The sequence below is a fragment of the Pteropus medius genome, unplaced genomic scaffold (assembly GCF_902729225.1).
Source record: "Pteropus medius unplaced genomic scaffold, Ma_sr-lr_union100, whole genome shotgun sequence".
Classification (NCBI taxonomy): domain Eukaryota; kingdom Metazoa; phylum Chordata; class Mammalia; order Chiroptera; family Pteropodidae; genus Pteropus; species Pteropus medius.
Genome location: NW_024352787.1, coordinates 13,466,114 through 13,486,675, shown reverse-complemented (window position 1 = coordinate 13,486,675; position 20,562 = coordinate 13,466,114). Strand labels below are relative to the sequence as shown.

Below are 20,562 nucleotides of genomic sequence, written 5' to 3'. Positions count from 1 at the left end.
GGTATGCAGCAGCCAAGGAAAACACTGGGTTTTGACAACCATTACCAAAAATCCAATCCTTCATATCCATATCCCTCCACATCCACTTGCAAGGAATAACCATGCATTTCCTGCACAGAATTTTGGCAAGCTAACAGTAACTTTCACAATTTTTCTAGATTTTTAAATCTAGCTACTAAAATGGAGAAGACGACTGGGATTCAGGGTAGAAACCTTGCTGGAAATAAAAGTAATGTACACCCTGGTCAGGGTATACTTGGTGTTCTCTCTCTCAGGAACCTGAGTGCAGGGCAGGGAGCAGGAGGAAGGGCACTGCGGACAGTCCCTACTATTGAGGGCTGGGGCAGAGGGTCAGACACCTACTGGAATCAGAAGGTTTAGGCTCCACTACTGGCCCTGATGTTGTCTGTGAAACCCCGAATGAATCACGTCACTCCGACTTAAATTCTCAACTTATAAAATAAGAAAAGAAAAACCTGCCCTCCTTTCAGGGGTGGTTTGTGAAGAAAATGAAGAAACATTTTTGAAGTGCCTGTAAACTATAAATTCCTATTCAAATGTAAGACTGATGTTTATTTATCGTAAGCTACTGTAACCAGTTTTAATATTACCACTTTTGAAATATACAAGTACACAGCAGTACCAGTTCAAAAGAAGTTAACAGATGTTTTAAAATATGACAAGTCAAATTAAGTTTTCTCAGACTCTTGGTTTCTACCTTTAGATTTTTCTATTTTATGAATATTCTGTGAGGGTATTTATACACATCCACACACACAAATACTAGAAACTAGGAATATATAGAAGAAAAAAATAGCAAATGTATTATCTGCCTGGAGGAACATGAAATATAATTTAAGACTATACTAAACTAATATTTTTAAGAGACATGAGATCTTAGTGAATCCTCAAGGAAAAATGCAAAAATATTTAAATAGTGTTGACTTTCTCCTAAGTGCCATTCCAGTGGAATACTCGGAGTCCCATGTTCCTATAAACACCTTCACACTGTCTAACCAGAGACTCCCTCAGCTCCCAAACCATATTCCACTAGATTGGTCTAGTCCATCACAAGTGTAACTGATTCAAGCCTTCTTTTATCCTGGAGTATCCTTACAAGAAAAATCTCCATTACTTGAGGTAAAACTGAATGAGCTTCTCTATTCCTACAGCCTCCCACATCCATGATTCCACTGATGCCAGCAGGACCTTATCTTCCCCACCTCTTTATGCCCAAAGCCTAAGCAGTACCAGGTGGAGAAGAGGCCTGAGTAAATACCTGCAGCATGAATCAAAAAGCTAGTAATCAATAAACTAGCATGAATCAGTACACAGGGCAAATTCCTTGTCCCACTTATTTTACTGCTTTTTTCAATGTAGATTCTGAGCACTGGAAATATAACCAAGTCCCTGCCCCGAACAGTCCCTGCCCTTGACAAAGGCTAGCTATATTTTCAAATTCGATGACGGTGAGGGCTTGCTTATACAATGCAAGCAGCTACCTAACTGAAAAATTTAGGTAAAAGAAATTCTGTAGAAGACTAAAAACTTAATAAATTCTATAACAACAAAAGCAATCAGCTAAAAGCATGAACGAATGAGGTCTTCAAGAACTTAAGCTGGGTGATAGTGGTACATAGTTTGTACCTCTGAGCAAATGCTGGGAGAGAAGTTCCAAGTTAAAGTAATAAGAGCCCAGAGTTGTGATCCATGATCATTACACACACACACATGCCTTATCTATACTGAAGCCACGTTACATAGGGCTTTTGCAGAAAAGTGTTCATATAGATTACATGTACACAGTAATCCTGGAGTCAGTGGAATAATGAGCATCCTTATCCTCCTATTAGTTATGTTTTCCAGCAATAAACAGTTTTTGGATCTGTTAACTGTCTAAATAAAAGATACTAAAAATTATGTAAATTGAACCATGTTAGCTATTTTTGATGGAGTATATAATTAGCTCAGAATAAATTAATTTCTCTTATGCCTATGCTTCAAATATTAGTGAAATAAGGCTCACCCTTGAACCAAGGAAGAATTAACTTTTTAAAAAGATCAATAACAGAAAAGCAAACAAACAAAATCTGAAATACTTTGCTAATTAACCTGACATGATTTTCAAACTTTTTAATACATGTTTAATTCATGACATTGAAAAGGACCCCTCATTTTCTATATTTTTGTTAAAAGACAATGAGCTTTGACCACTTTTATGAGCATTACTCATAGATACTTTAGTTACCACTGTCCTGCAAGCCCTTGAATTTGTTTCCGGATACATGGTACCTCTGGGGTACTAGGATCAGACCACTGTCAGAGGGTTTTCTCTCCAAAGCCTCCCAGTCTTGGTTCTAGGGAGACAATAATGATGAGCCATGAGAACTGTTTGAGAGGCAGGCATTTGGGGGACCAATTTTCTTTTTTTCTTTTCTTTTTGATTATACAGCATGCAATCAAGTGTCCAACCCTCTTAGACATATGAAGCATGGCTAGACATAGGGCAGAATGAAATAAAATATAGACACTTCAGCTTTTAAAAAGTGCCAGCTTTAAAGACCACTAAAAAGATGCACATTTTTGTTCTTTCTATTCGAAAACCAACTCCTCAAAATATAACTGATATTTTAAAATACTGTGCTAATAAAAAAAAAAATAGGAAAAAACCACTGCTACTTCTGCTACTTCCTTTTGCTTATGAATGAACTCAATTTTCTGCTTTTTAATTCATGAGAACTTTATCAAAAATGCCCTCTTAGGAACAGAGAGAAAAATGTAGTTTCAGCTAAGAACAGTCCTCAGGTAGCTAAATTTAAAAAACCACACATAGGGTTGGTGCAATAACAATGTCAAGAGAAAGGTTCTCAAATACTTTTAGGATTTTACAATGTGGACTCAGAAGAGCAGTGGAACGTAGGAAGGTTATTGTTAAAAATACATAAATTCAGTCTCTGCTTCTGCATATGCTAATACTGTCCCTTCTAAACCTATGTGGTCAAGTACATGCTAAGGGTAGATTTATGGATTCTAAGAGTGAACAATATAAATTACTAAGAATACCAGTTAAGTCAAAACCTTAAAGAGTTCAAATTGTCACATATCCATAAAGTCACACCAAAACAGACCCAGAAAAGGGTAATTAAGGAAAATATAAGGGCTTTCAAATAAAGACCATCTGAGAAAACAATCAGGGGACGTGATAAAGGTTGGCTTGATCATAAAAATATGGTTATAGAAATCTTCCTGTAGTCTAATCCTTCCCCATATCTTCAGGGTGAGGATGTTCCTGCTATTCCATCTCAGTTAATGTCCCCTCCTCAGGAAGCCTTTCTCTGAACACCCAGTTTAAAGTAGCCCCCTCCAGTTCCTCTCAATCACATCATCCTGTCTTATTTTCTTCAGAGCGATCAGTGCTATCTAAAGATATCTAGCATATTACATTTATTGTGTTTCCTCCCATACTAGACTATAAGCTCCTAAAGGCAGGGTCCTTCCTTGTCTGTCTGCTTCGCTACTGTATCCCCAGAGCCTAGAACACTGCTTGATATAACATATATTAGGTTCAACAATGCTGAATGAATGGTGATAATGAAAAATTAATGTAACAGTGGTGCTCCCTGACACCTAAAGATTATTTGGACAAATGTGATATTTATACAAGTATAAAATTTGTGAAACCAATAAATCAAAATACAGTACTGGCTGAAAACATAAAATAGAATTAAAAACAGTAGAGCCTGACTAGCCTTTGGCTTTTTGTACAGTAGCAAAAAGCAATCCCATTTATGCCCCATAATTAAGCAAATTTAACCCAGATGTTAGTGTCCAACAAAAATAATAAAAAATTTCACAAGATATTCAGTGTAGAAAGCAATAGCACTTTTCGATTAAAATGTGGAAAAGAGGATTTCAAGGGCATCCATGTTCTTTTTTTTTAATCAAGGTGAAACTGGCATACAATGAAATGTACAATTCAATGAGTTTTGGAAAACACATACATCTATGTAACCAACACTCCAGTCAGAATATAAAACAGTTCCAACACCCTAGAAAGTTTCCATGAGCCCCTTTACAGTCAATTCCCACTGTCCCATAGGAAACTACCAGTAGGATCTCTACCTCCAGTTTAGTTTTGCCTTATCTTTGAATTTAATATAAATGTGTGGCTCATTCTTGCTACTGTGAGAATCAGTAATTTGTTCTTTTTCACTACCGAGTAGTATCCCATTTTATGAATAAATCACAATTCGTTTATCCATTCCCCTGCTGGTGAACATCTGGGTTGTTTCCAGTTTGGACTATTTTGAATAAAGCTTCTGTAAATATTTGTATACAGTCTTTTTGTGAAAATATGAATTTCTATTGAATAAATGACTAGAGTAGAATTGCTGGGTCATAGGTAGGTGAATGTTTAACTTTATAAAAATCTATAGTTTTCCTAAGTGTTTGCACCATTTTATACTCTCATAGGCAATACATAAGAGTTGCAATTGCTCCGCATCTTTGCCAACATAAAGTATGTCTTATTTCAGCCATTCTTAAGAGTGTTTAAAGGCATCTCTTGTGGTTTTAATTTTCCTTTTCTTGACAACTAAAATTACTGAGCACCATCTCATGGGCCTATTAGCCATTCTTTATTTAAATAATTTTTTTTTTATTTTTTAATTACAATTGGTACATATTAGTTTCAGGTGTACAATACAGTGATTAGACATTTATATAACTTAGGAAGCAATCATACCAATAAATCTAGTACCCATCTGACACCATAATATTACAATATTATTGACCATATTCCTTATGCTATACTTTAGATCCCCATTACCGTTTTGTAACTACCAATTTGTACCTCTTAATTCCTTCCCATTTTTACCCCCTCCCATTTGGCAACCTATCTATGAGTTTTTCTGTTTTGTTTATTTCATTCTTTAGATTCCACAGGTAAGTGAAATCATATGGCATTTGTCTCTCTCTGTCTGACTTACTCTACTCAGCACAATACCTTCTAGGTATGTTTTGCAGATGGCAAGATTTTGTTCTTTTTTATGACTGAGTAATATTCTACTGAATTTATGTCCTGCCTCTTCTTTATCCATTCAGATCTGGTGAAGGAAATAGAAATACAAGCCTAGGAAGTGAGGGAGTCCTAAATAAGATGAAGCCAAAGAGGCCCACACCAAGACACATAATAATTAAAATGCCAAAGATTAAAGACAAAGAGAGAATCTTAAAAGCAGCAAGAGAAAAAAGCAATTAGTTACCTACAAGGGAGCTCCTATAAGACTGTCAGTTGATTTCACAACAGAAATTTTGTAGGCCACAAGGGGTTGGTGTGAAATATTTAAAGTGATGAAAAGCAAGGACCTACAGCCAAGATAACAGGCCATTCTTATGTCTTCTTTATTGAACTGTTCAAGTTTTTTACTAAGTTTGATTAGGGGATTTTTATTATTGAGTTTTAACAGTTCCTTTTATATATTCTCAGTAATGACAAATTAGAATATGGAATAGAAAAAAAGTTAGTTATAATAAAAAAAAAAACCTCATACTACATCATACACAAAAATCTTGAGTCTGAAACTCGAGACCTTAATTTTTACAAGAAAATAAAGAGATTATCTTTTTAATTTGGGGTAAAGACGGACTCCTTAAAAAAGACACAAAAAGCTAAGTGTAAAGGAAAGAAACAATGTTAGGCTACATTAAAATTAAGAAATTCTGTTCTACCAAAGTTACCAAAAACAAAATGAAAAGACAAGCTTCAGACTGGGAGAAGATTTTTTTTAATGCATATTACCAACAAAGGATTAGTAACCAGAATATTTAAAAAGAAAGAAAGGGAGGAAGGGGGCAGGGAGGGGGAGGAGAAAGGGAACGAAAAGAAATTCTTTTACAAATTAGTAAGAAAAACACAAACAGCCAGATAGGAAAAGTAGCAAACAGTAAGAAAAATATTTTTCACAGAAGATAAACTACAAATATAGTCAATGAACATAAAAAGATGCTAAGTGTCACTGATAATCAGGTAAGAGCAAATCCAGTTCACAATGAGAGTCCATCTAAAATCCACCCTACCGACAAAGCTTGTTAAAATTTGACATCAAATGTTAGCTTGAATGCAGAAAACCAGGAACCCTCATGCTGCTGCCAAGAGTATAAAGTGGTGTAACAGCTTTGCAGAGGAAATATGGCAGTATAAGGTGCAGTTAAAGATGTGCATCCCCTACAACCAGCCTCTCTATGCTTAGTACATATTCTAGAGCAGCAGTCCTCAAACTTTGTGGTCTCAAAACTTCTTTACACTATTAAAAATTATTTGCTTATACAGGTTATATCCATAGATGTTTATTGCATTAGATATTAAAATCGATAAATTTAAAAATATTTCCTTTAAAACAACCGACAGGAAAATAATTGTTATCATAGGTAACATATTTTTATAAAACATAACTACATTTTCCAAAACAAACAAAATTTAGTAAGAAGAATGACTCCACTACTTACTTATGAGAAAATGAAAAGGGAGAAAAAGGCAAAGAGTATTATTATTATTACTATTATTATTATTTTCACCCAACAGACTCCCTAGAAAGATCTAGGAATGAGAGAATGGTCCTCCAGCAGTCCCAGGTTACACTTTGAAAACCACCTTAAACACTCTAGTACATTTGCATAACACATACAAACACACGCACACTATGTTTACTACAGCATTGTAATAACAACAAATTGGAAAAAATAAAAATATTTATCAAAGAATGGATAGTGTCTATTTATACACAAAACAGTTTAAAATACCACAAAGCAGTTTAAAATAAGTAAACTGAGAGTTACAGGAATCAGTGTAACATCATTTCAAACACTGTTCTCAAAAACAAATTGAAAGATGGAAACATGTAATGCAGTTTAAAATAAGTAAACTGAGAGCTACAGGAATCAATGTAACATCATTTCAAACACTGTTCTCAAAAACAAATTGAAAGATGGAAACATGTAATGAAACTTTAATAAGTGGCATGATTTATACAAACTTTGAGAATATGCAAAAAAGCACTATTTCTCATCTATGGATAAAACATCCATGTAGTTATAGTACAAAAACATGCATATGAAATACAAACACCAAATTTATCATAGTGGTGGTTATAAGAAGGAATTTAAGAGACTGCATAAGAGATGGGTACACAAGGGGCCCTCCTACTACAAATGTGACATTTTCTTAAAAGGAAAAGAACTCAAGTGTTAAAATGTTAAAATGTGTTAAGCGCTAGGGGATGGTTTATGTGAGTGTTCTTTATTTAGTCTCTGTTCCTTTCTGTATATTGAAAATATCTCATAATTTAAAAGAGAGAGAGAGAAAATGTTCTGCTCTCCTTGGTTTAGGCAAATAAAAATCTCTCGGTATGCTCTAACACTATCATCATCAGCCTAATCAGATTAGTTTACATTTTTTTAACTATTATCTTTGACATATAAAAATTGTACATATTTAAGGTGTACAACTTGATGTTTTGATATATGCATATATGTGAAAAGACCACCACGATCAAGCTAAATAACTTATTCATCACCTCTACATAGTTACCAGTGTGTGTGTCAAGATTTAAGATCAGTCCTCTTAGGAAACTGCAAGTATACAATACAGTATTGGTAATTAGCATTTCCATGCTGTATATCAGATCTCCAGAACTCATTCATCTTGCATTAACTGAAACTTTGTACTCTTTCAATGTTAAATGTTCTCCTAAAACATTTTTTACAAAATATCCTTTATACAAATGAATTCCAAAATTCAAACACTAAAATACCTTAAGGTTCTTTTTAAGGAATTATAAGGGAACTATTTTAAGAAATTATTATGAATCAAAAGTTCTATTATTGCTAAGTTGGTAAATTGATGTTAATGACAGACAGTCCAATAAAAAATCAAAAGACCTGTAACAACTTCACGTAAAAACAAAGTTATCCAAAACGACTATCTTTTTTTTTCTTCTAAAAATCTACTACGATAGCAAATTGTAGTGAAGCAAATACAGAATTATGGATTTGGGGAATAAAACCACATTCTAATGTAAAATTTAGTTATAAATTTGTCCTACTCTGAGCTAACTCTCATAAATATTATGACCTGAGGAAATGGCAACAAGCTGTCAATTTAATGCAACTACTTTTTTCCAATTAATTTATATTTCAGACACATAGTAATGTTTTTACTATAAACATCTGCCTCATTTATATAAAGTGGCTGTTTTCAATAATCTTACTTTTTTCTAAGTTGTTTTAAAGTGATTTGTTAAATAAAATCATAAACTTGAAGATTTTGCATACACAAATTTATTTATTCTATCATTTAAACACTGATTCTCAAGGGGGGGATGCTGTGAAAACAAAGCAAAGATTTTTATCTCACTGCTTTTTTTAAACTTTTTTTTAAGTCAACTGGAATTAAAGGAGGGCCTGAGATTTAAAAGAACATGAGTTTTTTAAAAGTTTGAAACAGCTAAAAAATCTAAAGACTTTCATATTTTTCATTAACAACTTTTTAAAAAAGTAGGTTACTACACTGCCTTGAAAGTAACTTCTAGTTTCTTATATTTCCAATCAAACTTCATTTTTAAAAACTGTCACAATCTCACTGACGTCTAAAACTTGCTTACTCTTTTTTTAACTCCCCCCTTCCTCCTCTCTCTTCCTTCTTTTCTTTACAGACACTGTTAACTCATTTGAATCTTACAACAACCCTCTGTGGTAGAAACTATCGTTAGTCTCATTTTATAGATGAGGCAAGATGGTAAAGTAACTTGTTCAAGGTTCCAAACGTTATAAATGACAGTCAGGATTCAAACCCAGAGTCCAAGCCAAAGTGAAGTCATTTTTTTTTTAAGTTTCCATTGTTTCTAATTTTTCATGTCACTATTCTTAAAATTTTAGCAACTAAAAGCAATGTTCATTTGTTTTCCATAAACTACCAGGTTTAAGAAGTATGAGGCAGAGGAAAGGGGCTTTATAGACTATGTTTATCAAATGAATGGAGGAAAAACAATGACATGAATAAATAGGAAAGAATAATAAGTGAGGGAGAAGATAACACATTCAGTGTAGGACAAAATTATTTGGTGGTACCTGAAGAACATGCAAGCAGTGGTGGCTGGTAAGCAGGCAGATGTGTTAATCTGAACCTTAAAGAGAGGGGAGGTCTGTGCTGGAGCTAGGACTCCCAAAGGCAAGTGAGCCATGAGGGGTGGGTAAAATTCACACAATAAAGGGAGGAAGGCAGCCTGCACTCAGGGTAGTAGGAATGATGAGGAAAGGCACAAAGAGAAAAAAAGACAAAGCAGGTTCAGGGCAACAGACAAGTTTTGGATTTGGCACAGGGTTCATATAAGGAGAAGCAGTGACATGTGGGAAGTTCAGGTGGGTCAGAATGTCTCCTCAATTAGAATATGAAATCCTTACCAGCAAGACAAGCCTGTGTTCCTGTGTTCTCTGCATTTTGCAGAGTGATCAAATCAGGCTAAAATATAACACAGCCTCATTTTTAATACAATGAAGTCAAAATACGGGTAACTGAAGGTAGGCTGAGGCTTTCACGGTTCATGCAAACATTTAAAAATGCACTAATGTAAAGGAATATTAGGAGACTTTTAAGATTTTACATGTCTAAGAGGGTTTCAATCACTTTAGAAATATATATGTATAGACATTTACTATAAATTAGACATTTAGTATCCAACTGAGGTTAAAGTATATTTGAGCACCTACTGTGGGCAAAGTGCAGTACATGCAGGAAAGCTTAAGAAGGAGAGAGCATATTCTTACATGTTCCTGCCTGCCTAAGGCTGGGACACCTGGCATCTGCAAAGCTTACTCTGATGTAGGACATATTCATCCTACCATATGCCATATTGATACCATTAATGTTAATCAGAGGATCTTGCAAAGATTTTTAGTGGATGCAACGTAAGCTAGCCTTTGAGAAAGAGTGGGATTTGGAAGGAAGTTAAGGAAAGAGAACTGGGTACTCAGGACCGAGAGAATAACGTATGCAAGAATACTTGGCTACATCAAAGAGCCTTGCCATGTGCCTCTATAGATTGTTTTATTGGCAACTTAATGGATATTTACCAAAAAAACTGCCTTTCCTACATGCCCTTTTACAGTTAAAACCTATTTAGTAAGTAATACAAGAATATGATAAACATTTTTTTCAAAAATTACAAAAAAGGAGTGAAGTCTCCCTCCTAACCAGTTGTCAGCTCTAGATACTCTATGAAACTGCATCTCTTTTAAACTATTTTAAACTTAGATTTTCTAATTCTGATTGGCATTTCTGTGATTTAGTGATTCTTAATTAACCGTCTATAATATATGATTCTCTTTGTCACATCCTCGAAATTTCCACCAAGAAAATTGGTACTCTACAAACAAGGCTGCATTTCAAGGTGCAGACAGAAATAAGTTTAATAAGATTTTATTTCCTTTAGAATTTTCCTCTTTATTCTGCTAAATTTCTGAATCAAACAACTTATCTAATGAATATCTACTTAAAAAGACACATAGACACACACACACACACACACACACACACAAACTAGAACTCTGCCTACCTGCAGGTCCTTTATAATGTAAAGTAATAGAGTATCAAGTTGTGTTGATTTGTTTAGAGTTATGGTCTCCAAAGGGGTTCATGCACCCCAAGGCAGAGTACAAGGCAAACCTTTGGAGTGTAGGAAAAAGTAGAACTTAACAATTACTTTTTACTACTTATTTTCAAATTTACATTGTGGAAGCTTTATCATATACATAACAAATTAATTTATTCGTATATGTATAAAATTTATAAAGATATTAAGAATGCATATTCAAATATATTTTGCTAATGAAGGTAATTTTAAAAGTTTTGAGAATTAAACAGCTCGGTATATGAGGTGTTCATTTCTAAAAATAAATTTTTTATTGAATTTCTAAAGTATATGAAGCGCTAATTTGGGTGGAATAAACAGAAAACAAACTGAAAAAGGGAAAAATCAATGCTTGGCTAGACTGGAAATTTTGAGGAAAAAGTACATAGCTTACTTTTTGATATGTGGTTCTTTTCAACCATGTTACTATTACAAGAGTTACTGAAAACAAAGTCTATTCATCATGGTTAAGGAGATGGGCTCTGAACTCAGATTGTCAGGTTCAAATCCTGACTGCACCATTTACTTTAGCAGGGGCTAACTGATACATACAAATATCCTTTTTCAGTGTCTGGTTCTTAAGCAGCCAAAATGTTAACAATTATTAAATAAAAAGAACATCATTTAAAAACAGTAGCTTTCTATAGTAACTGAAATGAAACAGCTGAGTCGTGTTTTAATGTGGCGTAACCTTTTGGAATGATGCTTTAGGGGTCTAACTAAAATGTATTTAAACAAATGGAAGCTTTTTTCCTCCTCTTTTTTAAATCCAAAAAAATCCCCTCAATATCGCTCCCATGAACTATTTCGTCTTGGAACAACTAATGTAAATTAAACAATATCTGTCCCTAGCCAAACAGATACCGGAATAACTTTATACAGTATATCTTCTTGGCTTCACTTTTATGTGGAACATGTGTTTATATTTTGACCTTTTGTTTTTTAAAAAAAATACAGAAACATTTTTAAACAGCAGCAACTGGAATGATTTTTTTTTTGTTTCCAAACATATTAAGCTACACATGGCAGAACCTATTACTGAAACATTTATAAATGTTACACCAACTGTGTTTATATTTCTGATTTTTTTAGATTGTTTTGTTTTCATGTAAGCCATGACCTACAAATTTTAGCTCAAATTCTTTCCACAAAATACTTACATAATGGAACAGTTTGAGTCATTTTGAATATCTGAAACACAAAATTCACTCCCATAAAATAAAGATAATGATTGGCATCATAGTGAGGTTTTTATATGGGTTTCGTGACTATCCTAACCACTCTTAATAGTATGGGTAAGAGTGGAAGGACTATAAGAATAAGACCAAGAACATGATAATAATACATCTAACTCTGAAAAATCACTGCACTTTTTTCTTTTCAACTGTCTCTTCTAAGTTGACACAAAAAAGTCTAATATGAGATTTCACTGCTATGGAAAAAAAATCAAAGAGCAAAAAGAAACTGGTATTTCTGAAGGCAAAAGCACTTCTCTTTAGCCTAACCTTTTAAACCTTATCTATCACCTTGATGGAAGAAAGAATTCACAATATGTAAGTTAATATAAATAGCACACAAAATGTAAGTGATAGTTCTGTGAACAAGACCAAAACCGAATAAACTTGGAACTTTTCTGGTTCTCAGCTGCTCCATCTGTTAAATGAAATAGATTATATATACTATTGATGAGACAGTCTCTGTGAAAAGGACTGCTTCTTAAGAAGTGTAGAGATAGAAAACTTGAGAATCATTTTTTCTTAAAAAAAAAAAAAAATAGGAGTTGGCCCTCAGTAAAAATTTCTGAAGCAAATGAATGAGCATAGTATCCTACTTTCTCACTTTCACACATTCACTCTCCTAAGCCATCCCAGGTCTCAGCCCCTTTCTGGGCATGTGATTCTAGGCACTACTAAGGTAGACCCTGCAGTCACTCCATCGCCTTCACTGAATTCCTCACCCTCCAACAGCCCTACATGCCCTATCTATTGCTACTATTCTCATTAAATGACTTTCTTAATGGGTTACGAATATACTCATTGACCAATTTGAAGCTCTGTCAGTATTCACACAGTTAAAAAAGAAACACATTTGTTTTTTGACACAGCTATGAACAAAATCTTGACAGCTGGAAATTTACTGGAATCCACGGAATAAGATTTGCAACAATAAATAACCATGAATTATTTACTCCCTTCGCCCAGACACCTTACATCATTTTATGTGCAACCTCAAATGGAAAGCTTGTAACTATTTTATATTAAATAATGGCTGCACAGTTGGATTTTTAAGATAGGTAGACCAATGAAAGTATCCAAGGCTTAAATTATGTTTAGGTTTTTTTATTTTATGCCCCCTCTTCAGACAAAGTTTAAGTCACTCAAAGAACCCTTCACAAGTCTCAACTGATTTCACTCCTCTCTCCTGCCTCCCTCCCTCTTTGTCCTTCTCCCTTTACCTCCCTCCCTTTTTCCCAAAGTCTAAAACAGACAGATAATCTTTTGAGAAAATACACTATTTTAAGTCCTTTGATGTCTCAATTTCAAACCCTAAAGCAATCCACTTAATACTACTATCAAAATTTACAATGTTCTTAACCATTCTACTTTGAAAAATCACAATTACCATTTTTAAATCTTCTCTAATGTTATTGTTTTATGCTACAATAATGGCTTCAATACTTTAGCCATTTGTCATAAATGATGCAATCCATTTCAGGAGGATTTAAAAGCACACTTCTAATAGCCGAAAACCATCGTCTCATTAATTACAAAATCCTGGGCTCTTAGCTACAAATTATGAGTTGAAAGGATATGGTTTATTACTACTTAACATAACTTCACAGCTCATTTCATACTTCATCTTTCTAAATAGTGCAAATGCTAGATTCACTTCCACCAAATACGATAAAATAGCTATTCTGCAAGAAAAATTTCTGTAAGATTTCATATTAATGAGACATTCGTTTAACATGTAATCAAACATGTAATGAGATGAAACAGGACTGCTTGCTGTGTAGTTCTAGGGGCCTTACAAATATTAATCCATTTATCTTTGTAACAACTTTATGATGAGGGTACTATTAATATATCAACATGCCTAGCACAGCACTTCATACATAAAGAAAATAAATGTTGTATGAATTTAAAGTAAATCCAAAAAATAAAAAACACCTCACTTTCATGAATACTTTTCAAACCAATTAAATGTATTTAAGGAGTTGATGACATATTAAAAGATATTTTAACTTTCAGTTAGTTGCAACCACTAAAATAAATTTCTTTAGGTCATATGTTGATAGCTACATGCAGTGGGAGACAAGACCTAACAATTGGCTGTTTCGTCTCATAATAATCTCTAGTCACCATAGAGCAAGTTCTTAAATAAAGGCACACAAAAGTGAGCCTAATCAATCAGCGAAAGCAACAATTCTTTGAAGCTATGATTACTCTCTATAACTTACCATTATCAGTTAGGCCAAGAACTCAATAGGTAAACATACTTTTTACTCCCAGTATGAGCATAGTTAAGAATATTTTCACAGCAGATTCTTGGAAAGTCGCTCTCTCTATGGCCCTTACTGCTTTGCCATCTCATTTTAGGAAGACCACATAAACCATTTCAACAGATGAATTTCTGACTTTTATTTTTCAGGTTACAGTGAAGCCTAGTTCTTCTAATTCTGTATCTAAGACAAATATTTGCTCATAATCCTCTAAGAAAACTTTGTTAGACACATGAATATTCTTCCCAACTCTCTTTCAACTAATTCTCATGATAAATAATTTTTTCTTAGTCTCCCACCACCACAACCACCATCACTAGGAGCTCTAACGTTCAAGTATTTTGCATGATTTTAAGGATCTCTGGTAAATTCTCCATACTCTCTGTAAATTATAAAAAGTCAATAAGGTAAATAAGATTCTCCAACAAAGATTTAATATATGTCAGAGTTAAGAGGATTAAGTCATAATTTTATATGGTAAATTTCGATTTATATACCTTTGATATGCTTCCTTATTAGGTATGCTTCTATATTTTTGGCTGTGTATCCACTCTGAATTCTAGATCTTCTTCTTCCACAACAGAGAAAATTAGTTCTTCCATATTTTATATTAGTTTATTTTTCTCCCAGGTTGATTGCTCTTCATAATCAATACGTAATTTATTTTGTTCTGGCCACTTGTCAATTTATCAGGGTAATTTGGAATTTTATTTATTTCATTTTTATAATTTCGGTAATTTCACTGAAGAAATTATTGAGCAACACAAGATCTCACAGTACTACCAATATAAAACCATTACGGGTATTCCCCACTTTTCATAAGTTCATGTTTCGCCACTTCACTTTTATGAAAGACCTATATTAGTACATATCTATTTTTGCTAATGAAAAGAAATCTGAAAAGGATTTTCACTTTTGCAAAAAATGGCAAAAAGCGAAAATACTGTTCAGCATTTTTTTTTGCAGCAAGCTTGTAGAGGAAGTGCATACCCCAAGCAGCAAGAGTAACACTGCTTTTACTATATGTTAGTGTTATTTTTGGTTTTATGTGTTATTTGGTATGATTTGGTAGGGCTTTTGGGGTTCGAAATTTTTTCTATCTAAATTAATGGTACAGTTGACACTTGAACACAGGTTTGAACTGCACAGTCCCACTTATACACGGAGATTTTCAATAAATACTATAAGTGTATTTTCTCTTCCTTATAATTTTCTTAATAATTTTTCCCTAGCTTACTTTACTGTAAGAATACGGTATATATTTACATATAATGTAGTACATATGCATATAACATTTATGTTAATTTGACTGTTCATGTTATCAGTAAGGCTTCCAGTCAACAGTAGGTTATCAATAGTTAAGTTTTTGAAGAGTCAGAGTTATGAGGTTTTTCAGCTTCACAGGGGTTGGGGCCCCTAATCTTCCTTCTCCCTGCCCCTCACTTCCTGTTGTTCAAGAGCCAACTGTAATTGCCTCTTTACTTTAGAAAAGATTTCATAAAAATGCTCTATTTTCCGATGAGGGGGGAACCTGTAGTTACCATAGATTCCACTCCAATTGGTACTGATCCAACTCTTTGGCCTGTAAACTTTAAACTTTGCCCTGTAAACTTCTAATAAATTCCAAGCCTGGGGACACTACTCTTTCAGAAGTGACAAAGTCAAGCTTTATTCACTTTCTGCAGGATGGGGAAGAAGGAGGCAGAGTCTTCATTATAGCTTCTTTCAGGACTTTAAGAGTTCCTGGAAAAGGGGATCACCATATGCCATTGTTATTCTAACACTTAAAGGTTGCCCTTGTAATCGGAATTGACAGCAAACTGAAAATAGAAATTAGAAGCAATAAAATTAGAAGAAAATAGGAGAGGAATGGGAGAGCTGTCAGCAGAAGAAGGGATCCTTTAGAAAAGTAGGAAAGAGTAAAGACCACTTTCACCCATCTGACTATTTGGCCTGGTGCCATCAATGGCCATGCTACCAGACCCTGGCTGGTTTATTTAATTCAACCACCACATGAGGAGATCAATGTCATTTGCTCGATTCCTATGTGAGTCAATGGCCACCAGCTTCATGGTCAAAAACGTGCCTTTTTGCCAATCTCTCATAAATACCAGCACTTGTCCAAAAGGAATTCATGAGAATGGGTATGAACCAATCAATGCAGATTCACCACCATTACTAGAAAAAATAACTAGAAAAACCTGACCTGTGAGTCAGCCCATACTACAATTTTCATTTAGGAAGAACTCCCTGATGGTCTTGGGTCAGAGAGATGGGAGTAAGAAACAAGGCTCTACTACTTACTAGCCTTATATGTGACCTTGGAGAAGTTAATTTTCCAGAGTTTTAAAGATAAAACACATTCTGGTAGAGCTTGACGTAAAAGGGATGCTCCAGTGATACTAGGCTCCACTCCATTCTGGAGTTAAAAGCTGGGCATTAAGAGCACAAGGATGGAGCCAGGCCCACATGTGTTCCGATCCTGGTTTTGCAGCACACTAGCTGTGAAACACTGGGCAAGTGACCTTCTCATCTTATAAAGTTGGGATAATGATTTAAAGCATTAAGAGCTAGTACCTAGCACACAGTGAATGTCAATAAAGTGCAGCTATTTTCTTTTAACTGTTAATATGAGAAAGAGATCATCACTATCAGTTGATCAATGTTTCTCAAAGTGTGGCCAGGTAACTATGGATATCAGGATGACCTGGCATGTCTGTTTAAAAAAAAAAAAAAAATCCTATGTTTCACCCCAACCTATTCAAAAAAGCTCTTCAAGAATGGTACCTAGTAATATTCATTTCTGAATCAAACTTCCTTGAGATGCATACTAAAATTTAAGAATTAATGATCCAGCTGGTCTTGTGCTGTGTCACAGTAAATTAAGATTTGTCTTCTAGTAGCTAGTCCTTACTATGCTAAAATTACCCAAGATGTTTTTCCGCAAGTTTTTTTGGCACTTTTTTAGACCTAGACATTAAATTGATAGGCTCGCTTGTTTTTTTTGTTTGTTTGTTTTTTTCCTTCTAATGGCACTATTTTGATATTTTTTTCCCTCTTTGACCAGAGGTCACTACACTATGGCCTTGGTTTATAACCAGTTTTGTACAACTCCAACTTCCAGAGGGAATATGTGTTCAAAGGGCTGTTTTAAAAGAAGTGATAGAGACCAAATGTTGCTCACAAAGTCTAAAATATTTGGACCTTTACAAAAATGTTTGCCAGCCCTTTGGTAGCCTGTAATTGTTTTTAAACTCTGGGTCTTAACACAATTTACTTTAAATAAGAGAGAACTGATTATAATAGAAAATGTTTTAGTAGATATTTTCCACTGCACCTAGTAAAGTATCATTGCCAAAGTTTTTTGGGGGGTGGATGGGTGTGGGTGGGTGTGGGTGTGTGTGTGTGTGTGTGTGTGTGTGTGTAGGATAACGATAAAATTGTATTTGGTTGCAACCAAAAAGTTTTTAGGTCCTTGGCAGGGTAGGGCTGGGGTTAACAAGTACAACTGATTAACGAATATTTATTAAAACTCACATTGAATAATTTTTACAATAAAGGTGCCTCGGAGAATATAAACAATGCCTGCTGTTTAGAATTTAATGGGTTATTTTTTCATTGCAAAATGGAAATAAAATCTGTTCCATGTATAACATGCACTGTTGTAAGGAAAAAATGGAATCATCAATGCCAAGTACTTCAAAAGCATTACACAAACAAAACGTTTTAGTTATACTAATAACACATTGTATTGAACATATATAGGTTCTTTACCAACTCCCTTAGTTCCTAGTTTCCTCCAATCTTGGAAACTAGCCCTTTTTTTCCTTTGTGTGTGTGCATGTGTGTGTGTATACCCATGTGTGCACGTGTGTGTTGGGAGCATAAAAAGAAGTATTAGATGCCTCTGCCCTTTCTGTGTCATCCACTAATGGCTTCTTCTCATCTATTTAAAATATGTATTCTTTGATCCTTTTCCTGTTTCTAGTAAAAAAAAAATTTTTTTTTTTTGATTAAAATCTCATGCAAAAAGAACAAGTAAGACTATGATTATCCTATCCCTGGATACACTAAAAAGTCCAAAATTAAAAATTTTTAGGTGACACTCTTTCCTTTTATATAAATAGAGCACTAATTTCCAGGGCTTTTGTGATTGTTTTGAACAAGCTAAAAACATGTTAATTTTATAACACATTTCAACAATTTTGCAAAGAAAATAAACACCTTCCTAGGAACATACACAAGAAAATGACACTTTAAAATGTTTTCATTATATGAAGTGTTGCAGACACACAAACCACAAGCAGTGTAAATAAATAAAAGCTGGTGCAATGCTGAATGCATGTTTGCCTTACATCACAAAGAAACACTTGCAGACTGCATACCATGTTTCAGCATGGGATACCATAAAGATAGGACTTAGGCTTTTGTGTAAATGCAGGAGGCTGTAAATGTGAGTGTGGCTGTGTGTGTTAGGAAAAGAGGGTTGTAAGCAGAAGGGGTGGGACTTGCCAAGAGCAGCTATTTGAGAAAATTCCTTTTCTTTCTCCCATTCATTCTTTCTAGTTTCAGTGTCTGGCACAGTCTTTACAATTACTCATTGGCTTTTCATTCTAAAGACAACAAGCTTTCAGAACTTCCTACAGTGTTTTTCACACACTTAAAAAAAAAGGAACCAAATCATTCAATGTTTGTTTTAAATAAAAAGCAAACTATTAGCCCGTTTCCTCATTCCAAAGACCCCATGTGTTGCAGGCTAAAAAGGATCCTTTGTTGTGTGTCCAAAAATAAAACAACGCGGTATTGGTAAATTGGAAAATAACATATTACATTGTTTCCACGAATGTCAAAGCTATTACCATAAATTTTGTTCTGCCCCAGTGAGTTCAATTTCATGCTCATTTTAGAGAATTTACCCTCTTAACAACAAAGCCAATTTAATTGACCCCCCCCCTTGCCTTTTTGCTTAAATATGTAAGGGCTGAAAGAGGACGCTAAGTGGGCCAGTTTCCTTTATGCGCAATGGTATCCGTCCAGCGCAATATCTTCAAAGTTGTCTTGAGGATGCCAACTCCAAGCTGGCCGTCCAATACCTCCCAGCCCAGGACCACAAGGGGCAGAGAACCCTAACCTTTTAGCTCCCCACCTCCAGAGGAGACGAGGGGGAGGGCATAACAAGAGAGCAGAGTAGGAAGGTGGGCGAATGGGAGAGACAGAAATGGATGCTGAGGGGGTGGGCGAGATGAAACGGTAGGGAAGGTGGAGAATGCGGGGAGAGATGCGTGAGCAAAGCTGCGGGATTAAAGAGCAAAGGAAAGAACGGCGGTGGGAAGCGGGGGCGCGCAGGGGTTCGGTCCTCACCATTGAACGCCCCGGTGTCCGCGGCCTCCTCCTCCTCCTCCTGCTCCCCGTTCTCGGAGTCGGTGTGCATGGGCTCCTCGGCGAAGTTGACCCCTTTGCTGGGGGTGCCACCCCCGGCGGCTGCGTCCGCGTCCCCCCAGGTCCTGCCCTCATGGCCCGAGCGCGCGGCGCCTTTGCGCTCGTTCTCCTGCTGCAGGCGCGTGAAGTGCTGCAGCGCGAACTCCAGCAGGTCCGCGGGCTGGTGCCTCAGCACCTCCACCGTGAAGCCCTGCAACAGCTCCGTCAGTCCCGCTGGGATTTCGATGCTCATCCTGCCTCCCGGACGGCGGGCGCCTGGGCGCCGCCCTCGCCCCCTCCCGGGACCGGCCTGGGGCACCGCGGCTGCCGAGCGAGCGCGGACGGCGCTGGCGGCGCTACCCGCTGCGAGCGCGGAGCACTGGGCCCCGGCAGCCCGGCTGGCCCGGCGCGCAACTCCCGGTGCGCGGCTGCTCGCTGAGGTGGCGGCGGCAGAGCGAGCGCGGCCCCGGGAGGGCTGGCAGCATCTCCAGCTCCTCCCGCTCCCGCCGCGGCCGCTCCTCTCCCCCACCCGGGCCGCCCCGCCCCCGCCCCGCCGCGGCGCGCAGGAGGGAGAACAGGAGCGCGCCCACGTGACCCCCGGAAACCATGGCAACCCCGCCGGCGGGCGCCGCACACTGGCCACTGAGACAGCTGCGGGGCTGAGGACGCCAGCGCGCGCCGCCGGGCTGGTGGGGAGACCTGCTCCCGCGCGCGGGTAAGGCTTGGGTCCCCCCAGTCAACACTAACCGGTGTTTCCCCACCCTCCCGCCAGCCAAGCGAGCTTCGTTGTCCACCTGTCCGCACGCCCCGGAGCGAGCCGATCCCTCGGCCGAATTCTCACACGTCATTCACCACAGGGAACTCACGCAGACCTCGTGCCACGCGATTTGCCCTGAAACTTCAGCCTCCACCTCGATAGCGGCATTTTGTTTTCCTGCGAGAATCTAGTTGCATTGA

At 36.5% G+C, this 20,562-nt stretch overlaps 1 protein-coding gene across 1 annotated transcript in view; it reads right to left on the bottom strand.

Annotated features, from left to right (window-relative positions):
• PRKAR2B (protein kinase cAMP-dependent type II regulatory subunit beta) overlaps positions 1–20,119 on the bottom strand; it is an 83,684-nt gene extending 63,565 nt beyond the window's left edge. Inside the window, exon 1 of the mRNA XM_039848985.1 lies at positions 19,549–20,119. Within this exon, the coding sequence (XP_039704919.1) occupies positions 19,549–19,858 (310 nt within the window). The 5' untranslated portion in view covers positions 19,859–20,119. The remainder of the gene's footprint in view (positions 1–19,548) is intronic.
• Between the last annotated feature and the right edge of the window lie 443 nt (positions 20,120–20,562).